Below are 12,973 nucleotides of genomic sequence, written 5' to 3' on the forward strand. Positions count from 1 at the left end.
TCCCTTAATTTCTGCTCAGCCATTTTTGGATGCTGGTTTTTCAGAAATTAAACTCCAAAGTTCAGCGGGATTAAACTTATTGTTAGGATTGTCCCTCAAGCCTTTAATTTTATTTATAAAGAACTTTTACAAACAACAACGGAAGCTAGGTTCTACAATTCAAAATTTGCATATCATTCGTACCCAAAACATTAGTATCCATCTTCGATCAAACCCTATTCCGAACCCCAGCTAAATTTATTTGCATACAACCTTAATAAGCTTTAGTATTATAAACATCTTTTCAATTTCTCGCACCAAACTACATCTATCACCAAATCCGACGAGGCCATATCAATATTGCAATTGATTTTAACAGTTGTTAAAAGCACACAACGCTGAAAGACGAAGTGAAAACCCCGCATTTCCATTGTAAAAGTTTTCCCTAGCTGGAAATATTTGCATACACTCGCGCAGCAAAAGGAACGAAGTCGAAAACTTTTGGCTTTTGTGGCAGGCTTCGACTCCTTTTTCTTGTTCCCTTTTTTTTTTTGGGTCTCGGCTTTTAGCTTGGCTATAAGTCAATAAGCGAGTGTTGAGCTGCAAAGCGGGGCAACTTTTGGCCGTTTGAAAAATGAACTCAACAGTCAGAACAGAATGGGAACAGAACAGGCCAGCTGGCCCAACTCGCTGGCTGTCGTCATAATTTGTCTGGCAAGTTCGGTTCGGTTGGCATTGATGACAGGCAGGCAGCCGGGCTCACACACTAAATCAATTATGATTAAAGCTCATTACACTTGCAGCACACGACTTGGGGTCCGCGGCAGCCACAAACTTGTGCGGAAATTGCATGGAAAGCGTCGGGTTGGGGTCCCCTGGATTTGGGGTTTTCATGGTCTGGGGTTTGCGTTGGGGTCTCTGGGTTCTCGGGGGTCTTTGGAGTGGGGTTGTGTGTGGTTGCGCCCTGCAATGACAATGATTTGCATTGCCATCGACTGCTTGAGCGCTCACTAATGCATGCGCTATGTCACTAATTTTCAATGCCTCGACCAGCCACACAAAGACTGCGGGGGCAAATGGGGCGGTGCTGCTGGAGATTCGGTTTATAATTGAGAGAATAATTAGATGAGTGTCATGAGTTTTGGGAGTAGTGCCTATAATAGTCCAATCTCCAATCAATTGTGGGTCACACTGGCGGAAAGTTATCTGAAATCAGAAATGAATACTTAAACACTTCAGTTGAGATACGATCCGTTAAAGTGTTATAATGAGTTATAATATTATATTTTGCTTTGAATGCTACAATAATTATTTAAGCTTCAGAAAAATACAGAATAAAACCGCTTAAACATTAAAAAGTTACAAATTGTGTTCAATACTTAGTAAAAGCCTTTTTTAGACTCTGTTCTAAAGAATTCGCGTTTTAGTATTTTTGTAGCTTGTATCAAAGTCCTTAGCATTTTTGTTACCTTATAAGAAGAGTAGCTTTTCGAGAGGTATAGGTTTTATTTAAGGATATTTGTGTTGGATACATTTTACAAAGGGAAATTATAACAAAACGATTAAATTATATGAACAGTGTCTGGTAACACTACCAAAAAGGGGCTGTCCACACTGATTTAGGACTATTCAGTACATAATACATTAGGCACTGTTCACAATTGTATATAATATCTCAATTTAAATTATAATTTTTGTATATAAAATTGTTCAATGTTAAATCAATTAACCTTTACTACAATTTAATCGTCAGTGTATTGCATTATAACCAAATTCTGCAGTAATTTTCAAGAAATTTGCTTAGCCAACAGCCAGTTCTCGAAACAAAACAAATTGCGATGCCCAAAGCTGAGGGAAAGATAAAAGTCTATCGAAGTTAATGACGGCGTCAGCTTTCTTTAGACTCAACTTTGCCTGACTGGCAAATGCGTTGTCCATGGAGGGAAACATTCTGTATTATTTAGCTTGCGTTTATTTCTCATTCAATATTTGTTTTGTGTGTTGAAAGACAAACTCCCACACACCGAGTCACACACACACGCTGACAAAGCACAGAGATATGGCTCTACATGGGTGTGAGTGTTTCGCTTCATATAGCCACCGTCTAACTCTGTATATAAATGCCTACTTATAACGACATTTAATTTCAAAGCACGCACGCAGGGACGAGCCTGCAATATTGAATATTGGAGCGACTTCCAAGGATACTCACTTACGAGACAGGGTCGCAGTTGGCTGGGAAAAAGAAGGGATGGTTTTTGTAAAGTTCCAGTTATACAAATCAAAGATAACCTTGAAAAGGGTCCTTAAAAAAATCTTAAAGTTCGGTCTTCACATAATTTAATTTAACACAATTTTCATAGAAATTTGATTAAAACAAACCTTTTTTCAAGTTTATTGATCTACTATTTCCTTTGGGAAAAGCTTTTAAAGTCATCCAGCCTAGAGCCAACATCATTCGATACAACATCAGCCAACCGACAGAAGCCAAACAGCGATAAACTCTTCATCAGCCAATGAATGCGAAATCAATGTAGAGCCTGCCAGAAAGCTGCCCCCCCTGGAAGCTGCGCCCCTGGCACGCATACCAAATACCCTCGCACATCCATTTGCACCTACACGATCCTGCTTATTTAGTGGCCATGGCCGATGGACAGGACCTGGTAGTGGGTCGTTGGTTTTGGGCCTGGTCCGCTTTGTTTGCTCATCGCCACAGACAGTCAATTTATTTGCAACACATGCAGCAGCAGCAGCAGCAGTGGCGGCGGCAATGGCGGCGGCCTCCATCCGAAAATGGCGTCTTTGCACCTTCTAATCCTGGGCGGCTGTACGCTTTTTGGCCCCGAACTCCGTGTTTTTCGAGGTCCTCGGGGGGTCTGCGCATAAATCTCGCACGCACAACATAATTATCCAGCCAACAAACGCTGAATGGCCAAGCGAATGAATGGACAGTGGGGTATGCTGTCCCCCCAACCCAACCCAATACCCAACCCCCTTTGCGAGTGCGTAAGTTAGTGGCGCCCAGTGGCTGCGACTACTTAGTGGTAGGACCATTCTGCTAAGGCCGCATTTAAGCCCCAAGCGGTTGGCAGTCACTGGAGCCAATAAAGGCTTAAAGTTGCAAAAAACTAGGCTCATGATTCGGTAAATCCAACAAGTTATTATCGCTGATAAGTAAAAGTAACACTCTTTTGCTGACCATTTATCGAATATTTGGTTTGTAGTTTATTTAGGATCAACACAAAAATATTTCGATCGCTTGTGGTCGTTAGTTTTCCAATAAGGGAATTGCTGCGCATGTTCTCTGCCGCCACACAAACAGTGTTCTTAGGAAGATTTTTAGAAAGTATATTTTTCTACCACTCCTAGTTTTGTAAAAATCAATTTAAAGGTTTTTGAAATGTCAAAAAAATCAGAAAAAAGACTAGATTCAAATAAACAAACAATCTGATAACCCTAAAATAACAGAGGTAACCCCAAAGTATTTAGCATTTTTGAAAATCTAGCAAAATGGGCACTTGACATTGGACCTTGCACAAACACAACCATATCCTTAACCCCCTCCTGACCCTTAGACATTCTGCATTTACATAAAAATTAAAGCAGCAAACAAGGCAACAAAAAGTTCACACGAAAGTGGATGGAAGTGGTTTTTGGGCTGGCTTAATACGGTTTGTCGACAGAGAGTTTAATTTTTTTCTTTTACCCGCATTATTATTATTATTATTGTAATGTAGTTTTTTATTGTTGGGTAAGCCTTTCACTCTACTTAAAGTTATTAGAGCAGAAAATCACATAAACGCAAATGAAGTAAGTTTCATGCCCGCGCAATGCTTAAGAGCGTGCAAAAAGCAGCCAAACAACTGTGTAAAGTACAGTAGCAACAACTACAACTAGAACTAACAACTGTTAACAACGCAAAAATAAAACAAAAAATGGGTAAAACCATTGTAGCAGAGGGACTCGAACGGGGAATACCCGGGTTTTCTTTTGTGCGAAAAACTTAGCATACTTTTTGGGGCAACACTTAGCAATACAATTAAGGTAGGTGTGCGTAAAGTGGCTATTAGTTTGGGGTTTTATTCAAAAGATACCTTCCAATTAAATTGTTTGTAATGAATATAATATACCCATGGGTGCTACGTTTACTGGGTATTACAAGTGGGGATTCTGCGAGAGGAGGAACAATGGGAAATGCGCGCAAGGTGCAGGAGAGAGGCTTGGAAGAGAGAGTTTTTGCCATTGCCAAAGCAAATATGCAAATTGTTGATTACAAACTTTTGTTGCTGCAGCTTCGCCCCGCTTTCTCTTTGCCACGCCCCCTCCCCCCCTTTCACCCCCCTTTGGTTATATAAATATTTAAGTATCTGCGCATTGTTGCTGCCGTCCTTCTTCTTCTTCTTCGCTTTCCCCGGACGGCATTGAGAATTGTCTAAATTAGACTTTTGAGTATTTTGCATATTTAATTGAAATTGCATTTCTTAAATAACTCACTGTCATTTGCACACTAACACACACACAGAGCGAAGTACATGTGCCGTTTATTTGTGCATTTAACTACAGTTTGCCTCGCTCCATTCTGTTTGTTTAGTTTTATAAGAGTTTATTCAAGTGCATGTCTTACCCAATTCTTTGTTTATTTACATTTACCCAGAACAAAAACGGAAACTACAACATCACCCGAAAAAAAATCCGAAACTCATTTGCAATTTGTTTAATCAACACTCGACGCACAAGCAGCTGCTCCACCCACACACACACACACACTCACACAGACGAACATGGCCCAAAACTCACATTACACATACGGCACGTGTGCCCGGGACGAAGGCTCAGCCTTTAGTCCCCTAGAAAACTTTCCGCTTGCCAGCAAAGTCAAATAAACATGCTAATTAAAAGGCGTCCAAATAAGGAAAGAACGAGGAGCACTAGAGTGATAGTCGGGAAAATGCGGTGCTGTTTGACCCAATTTAATTGGAAATCCACTGAAAGAGCTGGAATCCTATTCAATCAGGCAAGGAAATTAGCCTTAAAAAGGTGACACCAATTTTATTTTATAGCTAGAGAGTTTTTTAAACAAAATTCAAGAATTATAAAACACTCTTTATTGCACATCCAAGAACTTACATTTTTATAAGCCCAATACGAGCTTAGTAAACACCTCCAATCGTAATTTTACTAGATATCCACTGAAATAACTTAATTCCTACTCAATCAGGGAAATAAATTAGCCCAAATATGTTGATAGGGAATGAAATCCTATAAGAATTCCATTGATTCACATCCCCCATTAAAAAATGATATTAACCCCATACCAACTAAATAAATATCACATAAACTGCAATCCAATCGTAATTTTATTGAATATTCAAGATTCAAGAACTTGAATCGTAACCAATCAAGCAAAGAAATTAGCTAGAAAAGGTAAGACAAAATATTATCTTAAAAAAATTTATAAATTAAAATTACTTATTAATCCTCAAGTATTGTTTAAAATTCCCCTTTTAAGGCTGATATTAACCCCATACCAACTTAATAAATACCTCATAAACAGCAAACCAAGAAAAGCTGAAAAAATACCATCCAACTGCAGTTTTATTGCGTGTTTCTTAGCTCAGCTTTCGTTTTCAGTTTCAATTTCGTTTCGATGGCTATCTAAATGCGGCTAATGAATGCCATTAATTCGGTGAGGCGACTGCAATGTCCCCCAGCTGGGTGTTTTGGGGATTTCTGTGCCGATTGAAATCGGATTAATAAATGAGCGTTGCGCAGAAAAATTCAATTAGACAGGAGTTGCACCGGGAAAGAGAAAGGTGGCTGAGAAGAAGGACGAGGATGAGGGGCAGCAGCAATCGTGTCCCGGCTTAACTACCTGTAATTTTTCTACCTTTAATACAATTATACAGCCCGGACACGACGGCCACCTTAATGGCCAACGGAAGTCGCAGCTGCAGCGGATCATTTTTAAGGCTGACATTCTGTGGTTTCCCCGGCGGCAGCTGCAAATACTGCAGCAGCCTGTGGCAGTCTGATTTATGTCTGCAGTAGTTCAATTGGCAATGACAAAGTTGGCAATCATTGCAGCCAAAATCAATGAAATGGCTAAGGAAAAACAATCACTGGAATGCTTCCGCCTAAAAATCACGGCACAGCTGGAGATTTAGTTTATTATTTAGTTATTGCAAGGCAAAGGTATAACTTATTCATTTTAAAAAGCTTTACCTTTTCGTACATGATTATTAAGTGTAATTTACAACTATAATCATAACTCAAATTAATATACCACACTTTTTTACCCTACAACTTTTAAGCTGTTCAGTTCAATATTTAAAAAAAAAATGTAATATAATATATTGGAGTATAATATTAAAAATGTATCCCATTTAGACAACCCCTTGCTAGCTTAAGGAATTTTTAACCCTAGACTCTCGACTGCTTTATTATTTATTTCAAAATACAGACATCGCTTAATCCCTGACTGTCATAAATCACACATGTGTATAAGAACAAAACCCCGAGCAAGCACTCCGTCCAAACTTATCGTTTATTCTGGCTTTTAATTAAAATTTAAAAAACCAATTACAACTGCGACAAGATTTAATAACAGCAGCAGCAGCAGCATGGCAGGGTGCGAAAAAATGGGTTAAAATTACATAAATTTTGCAGAAAATATGAAGCAGCACGGGAAAAAAAAGTGAAAAGAGTGTCAGAGCTGAAGGATCCCAGAGAGAGACAGAGATAGCGAGAGAGAGAGACAGAGAGGGACACGAAATGGACATGGTCGTGAACGTGAAAGGGGAAAAGGACAAGTCCAGCTCACACATACTCGGAAATGTATGAAGGATGAAATTTTTGCGGTTACGCACATACACAACACATGCACATCAATGTCAGCGAAAGAGCTGAATAGGAAATGGTTCCTGGTTCCTGGACATCCTGGTGTATCCTGGGGATCCTGGGGAAGCCAAGATTGGTTGGCTGCTGGCTTCTAGGGCCGCTTGTCAGATGTTGGCACCAGTTTGAGCTTTTCGTTTTTGGCGTTTTCCTGCAGTCACTCGACTGATTTAAAATGTTACCGTTATTTATACACGTAGACCAGGCTATATAAACAGCGGGAACAGGAACAGCAGGACATACCTTCTACCTACTACCTTCCCTCAAGAGAAAGCGAGAGAAAGCGCTAGAGAATATCGCGTATATTTCCAGTTTTACCCATTTTTCATCGTTTACGGTGGCGCGAGTGTGCGTGTGTTGCTGTTTTGTGTGTGTGCTTATATTGGTGTATGGCTGCAGGACGAAAGCATCCTGCAAGTGACTGACTTGCGACTCGGGAGCAAAAGCAAAAGCAGCAAAAGCAGCAGGGGCAGCAAATAGAACCGAGGAGCTGTAACAACACCTCGCATCCTTGGCATCCTTGCTGTTCGCTACTCGCTGTCAAAAGAGATTTTTTCAAATTAACTTTTCATATATTTATGTACGTTTACATTTTTGAGCTCAACCCCCATTTGGCCAGAAATTACATACATACAGAACATTTCAGGCAAGGCAGAACTGATCAACATAAAATTAAAATAAAATACTTACTCAGTATTAAAATATGGCTTTATTATAAAATATGGTTTATTAAATAAGGCCAAAGGTATTTTCTTTGGAGCCTTGTGAACTTACTTTAAATTATATAATATTTAAATATTTGTATATTTTAAAATCTTTTTTTCGACCGCCTACTGTACTTATATTTTTCTAGAAGTTTTCCATAACCAATTTCACTATTTTTCCCCTGACTTCTGACTGAATGTGTCATAATCGCTTGAGTTGCGAAAAGTAGTAGAAGTAAAAATGTAAAATGAAGCAGCAATGTCAAACAAAATATAATTTTTCATATATCGTAGACACTGTATACAAAGCTTTGGAAAAATAACGTTGAAATTTTGGCGATGCAAATAGTCAACATTTCGGTTCTTGTTTCTACTGCTGCTTTTGTGTGCCATGAATTTTTCAAAGGGCTAACAACAATTTTCCTTTAAATATTTAATATTACGCCAAAAGTTATCTTTGGCTGGAAATGTGAAATAATCTTGCACAGAAAAAAGGACTCCCTTTTTGGTTAGTGATTTAAAATCATGGGAGAAAGAAATCGAACATCAATTAATCAATAATATCTAATTTCTTTGCTTTCTTTTGGATTTGAAAGTGACCTCTTCCTCAATTTATTTTAATGTTTGTGATATATTTTCTCATCCCTATAAGTTTGCCCACCATGATTCAAATATCCTTGATGAGGGCATTAAATGCGTCACATTGCGCTACACCTCATTTGCGACAAATGCAAAATTATGAAGAAAATTAAAAAAGGAAAGCAAAGGACCAAAAAAACATTAACAAAGAAGTAGAAAAATAAGCAAGGCTATAAATAGGGAAAAGAGCTCACAGCTCATTGGACCCTTGGCCGCTGTCTTTGCGGAATCCATTAACTTTATTAAGGATCTTTAATTAGTTACCCCCAACTGTCCCACTTTTCATTAATTACCGGTGCGACCTGGACCTGCTTTGAGGGCGGAAAAGTCCTGTCTAAGCCATCAGATGAGCCGAAATGAGTCGAGTCTTGGCTTGGCAACCACTTAAGGACACTTCTTACCTTTTGATGGCCGCCTGCGGCCAAATAAATTACAAACAGCTAACACAATGGATGGAGGTCGACTGACACTCCAGAGTTTTGATTGAACACTCGCATCCCAACTTTTGACGTTAATCTTTGATTGAAGGGGGCGACGGCGATGGCGACGTCTTGGTTTTCGCTGACACTTCATTATGTGATTTTAATATGAATATACATACAACAATGGCCGCCAAAATGGAGGGTAGTTTTTGGCCCCTTCGCCTCGGCGATGGAATCTCATTTGGACCCCCGAAACGTTTGATCTTAATTAGTGTACTTGAACGTTCTTCGTCCCGTTCCCCCCAGCTCCTTCGATTTCGAGTGTCGGCTTTGCATCAGCGAAAATGACAAAATGTCGCAAATCACTCGGGTTTGCGAATTGGAATGGGAGGTCCTTGATTGGCATCGTTTTCCTCCCGATTTCACTCCTGCCTCGCCTTTTGTTTAAGCGGATTTCATTCGCATATTAATTGAACTTTACACAGCAGCAAAAAGTAGGCAACCGACGAAGCACTAATTAAAGACAGTTTTACAATAGGATATATATATAGAACTTAATTTTTAACTAAAAACCCTTAAAATATAATGATTTCAGTGTTCCTAACATATTTAATAAATTATATAATATTTAAAGTGCTTAGTTTTCTTTCATTTTTAAATACTTACTTTTCTTTCGTTTTTTAATTTATTTACAAATATTTTTCTCAGTGCAATGTCATTGAAATACCTAATAGACGGCGGTGGGGTCATTGAGTTCCGCGTCAAAATGTCAAGCACGCTGGGAAGCTTAGTGTGGGTAAATATTTTTCAATTAAAATCGCTGCCTGGGTATTTGCTCAGCACTTTGGCGACACGCATAAAAATTTAGTGGACTCATAGACGAAGGTATTTTGATACCGATAAGGGAGGGGGTTTCGCGAGATTTCATTAACGCATTTCGAAGGAGAAATTAAAATTTATTCAAGCTCTTAATAAAGGTAATAAAGAAAGTAATGAAGAATCTCAATGAATCTGTAGTTAATTAAAATTTTTGTGAGGAGATAGTGATTAAGCAAATTTGGGAAGAGAAAAAAAATACATTTTCTTTAATGCAACGATTTGAAAACCTTCCTTCCCTTTCTTTTAGCTAAGAGTGTAATACGATTTAATTTGAATTAAAATAACAAATTACTCGTAACCAGTCTTTTAAAAAACTCACAATAATCATGGCCTTTGGGAACAAAAACTTTTACGAAAACTAAACTTTTCATAACTCATTTTGCAGTTGAGCGAGTTCAAGTGGCCACCTCCCTGCAGACACAACATCAAGCATACGCCATGTTATCAACGTTTAAAGCATATTTTAGCCACACACTTAATTACCCGAAAAGTCAAGTCGGAAAAAGCTGAAGCACTCGTTCCCTATCTTTCGCAAAATGGTGTGGATGAGGAGGACCCCGCCCCCAAAATGCGGTGCTTAACTTTTCAACTGCAGCGGCAAATGGAAACCTCGGTGGCAACAAGAACAACGAACAACGATCAAGCAGCAAATGCCCTGCAAAGTGTCGATAATTACCTGTAAAAGTTTGAGCCAAACCATTAGCAGCATAATGAGGCCTGTCTAGCATAGATTTCCCAGCCGGACCCAAGCAGCCGTTTCTATCGTGTGGCGCATTTCGAAAATCCCTCTGTCCCTCACCGCAAATGAAACAAAAACGGAAGGCTAGCAAGTTGAAGAGGGGCAGCAAAAAACAAAACAAAACCTAAAAGAAAAAAAAACAAATACAGAAACACAACTAAAACTTTCACCCATTTGAACTTGGGGCCAAATGCGGGGAAAGTAGCCGGAGAAAGGCAGGAGCCAGAGTAAAAATAATGGCAACAACCACACTTGACTGGCGTTGAGTGGTTCATAATTAAAGGGGAAAACCCCAAAAAAGCCTTGAACTCATTCAACTGGCTGTGGCTGCATTGCGTGCAGTTTGGCCCCAAAGTTGGCCAAGTTGCACAGGCCGCACAATTGTTGCACGCACATAGTACGACCACCGTCAAGTGGAGTGGAAAAATGCCTATGGGCGTGTCCCCACCCGAGGGCTAACTGCACCGGAAGAATGCAATGAAAAATCTGAGGAAATAACAAAATTCTAAAAAATACCTTAGACCTAGCTGCATCCAAAAAATAGAATGAAAAATCTAGGCAATTATAAGCGTTCCCAAAAAATACCTTACAAATGTTCAACCAGGAAAAGGTCTATAACTGATCTTAAAAGATATACATCTTATCATGTTTATATTCAATTAATCATAGGACTTGAGTAATTATGTTTTATAAGAAATTGTTTTGAATTATACTAAATAAACCGCGATTTAAAAAAAATATTAAAATCAAATACTTTGAAACATTTATAACAATATTCTTTTAGGTGTAAAAATCTGTTAGATTGCATATGCATATATAGACATACACCTCAACACATATTCATATTTTCTTTGAGGCCTGGCCAAGTTTTCCATAGACTCTAATTACCATCTTTGACTTGAAGTTGGCGTGGCCGAAGCAACTTTCTGCCTGGGTTAATTTCTTAATACTGCACTTGATTGCTGTTGCCTACTTTTGAGTGAAATTTGAGTGCAGAATGATATTGTGGCGTTGTTGAACTTGAAAGTGTAGTCTTGTTAAGTAAAAGTAAACTAACCAACAGTATTTTCTGAATAGTTTCTTTTAAAGATTTAATACATTTCAATTTAGAAATCACATTTAATAAACATTGCAATTTCGCTTCTTTATAGATCTGCTGTTCTTCAGAGTAACATCAATGAGAATTCGTTATTTTGTTATAAAAATAGATTCCCGCATTATCATTTCTTGCCCTCGTCTTCCTTCTTTTTGCCCTTGGCATCTTTTTTAGGGTCCTTTGCATCTTTCTTGGCATCCTTCTTCTCGTCCTTTTTCGGAGGGGCCTTTTGCCCCTTTTTTAATGGCTTGCTGAGATCCACAACCTCCTCCTTGGGCTTTTCGCCGACATTCACGGCTAGTAAACCAGCAGCCAGGGCAATGGACAGAGCCACAGCCACATAGCCGGTGGCATAGATTTCTGGGATCGTGAGAAATTTGTTCAAGTACCAGATCATATGCCGGGTGCCGGCAACCAAATGGTAGGCAAATGGCATCACCACCATCACCTTGGTCATCGTCACAAGGCCGTGACAGTCGCATTTCTCGACCTTTTTCACAAATCCCTCCATATCTCCTTGCAGGACGAGTCCTCCGATGCCCAGGAACCAAACGAAAACCGCCAGGACAAAGCCGCTAATACGCAAGAATGCCGACAAGGTCGAAGTCAGTTGGATCTTGTAGATGGACAAGTGGGGCGACAACGCGCGTCCCATCAACATATTGCGATCATCATAGGGCAAATCGGGGGGTGGGCGAAAGGGTGTCACTTTTAGGGTGACTGGCGGTACCAGGATATTACCACCAGGACCAATTGTAGTGGGTCCACTAGCCATAACATCCTTCGATCCTTTGCTAGCCAGCAGGCGAGCCGAGTTCAGCGGTTTATGGCTGAGCAGCTGCCTCAGGATCAGACTGCTTCCATTTAGATTTCGTGCCGTTAGCCGACTAAGAGTACACTTATAAGAAAAGACTTTAAAGATTATAATACGCTTACTCACCAAGCGTACATTTTAAATACAAATTTACAGTCTTATTCCGTAAAAAACAGAGTTTATGTCAACAAACTGTCACCAGTTCTTATCAAATATTTCGAAAAGTAAATTTGTGACATTGAAATCTTAAAGGGAGGTATTTATTTAAAGGAAAGAGTTACTTAGGTGTGCAAAAAGAACAAAATATATCAAGAAAATATCACCACAGTTTGTTTTTCCTTCTCTTTTCACATATGCAGAGATTAATACATTTTTTCAATTCAGATGGACTGATGGAAATTCGATTGACGCTGTAATTTGATTATTTGGCCAAGGACCTGAGGACCTCATAAATATCCTGTGCATATGCCATAAATTCATGCGACGATTGGATGAGCTAAAATTCGATTTGACGATGGCCAGGCGGCTTTATTAGATTTCTTTGGATTTACCTTCCTACCGACATTAATTTACCGCTCGATATTTTCCTTTTACCCAGTAGCTTCAATCATTGCCAATTGAAGTTGGGGCTTTCCGCCCTAAAAGCATTCCTTCAACCGCTGAAATTTCATTTGCAGCTCTTTGCAATCATTTGCCTAAATAAATACGTCGCACACAACAAAGAAACCCTAAAGAAACATCTATACACACTCTCAAAATCATTTCAATTTAATAAAATTCATTTGAGTTTTGCGTGGCTGCGGTTTT

General features: G+C 39.2%; 1 protein-coding gene across 1 annotated transcript; it reads right to left on the reverse strand.

The window, feature by feature from the left end:
- Positions 1–11,377: 11,377 nt before the first annotated feature.
- On the reverse strand, positions 11,378–12,414 carry SdhCL (Succinate dehydrogenase, subunit C-like). Its single transcript, XM_017069508.4, has 2 exons — positions 12,293–12,414; positions 11,378–12,239 (listed from the first exon to the last, which is right to left on the reverse strand). The coding sequence occupies exons 1-2, from the start codon at positions 12,301–12,303 to the stop codon at positions 11,477–11,479; spliced, it is 774 nt and encodes a 257-aa protein (XP_016924997.3). The 5' UTR covers positions 12,304–12,414; the 3' UTR covers positions 11,378–11,476.
- Between the last annotated feature and the right edge of the window lie 559 nt (positions 12,415–12,973).

This window comes from Drosophila suzukii, chromosome 3 (genome assembly GCF_043229965.1).
Source record: "Drosophila suzukii chromosome 3, CBGP_Dsuzu_IsoJpt1.0, whole genome shotgun sequence".
Classification (NCBI taxonomy): Eukaryota; Metazoa; Arthropoda; class Insecta; order Diptera; family Drosophilidae; genus Drosophila; species Drosophila suzukii.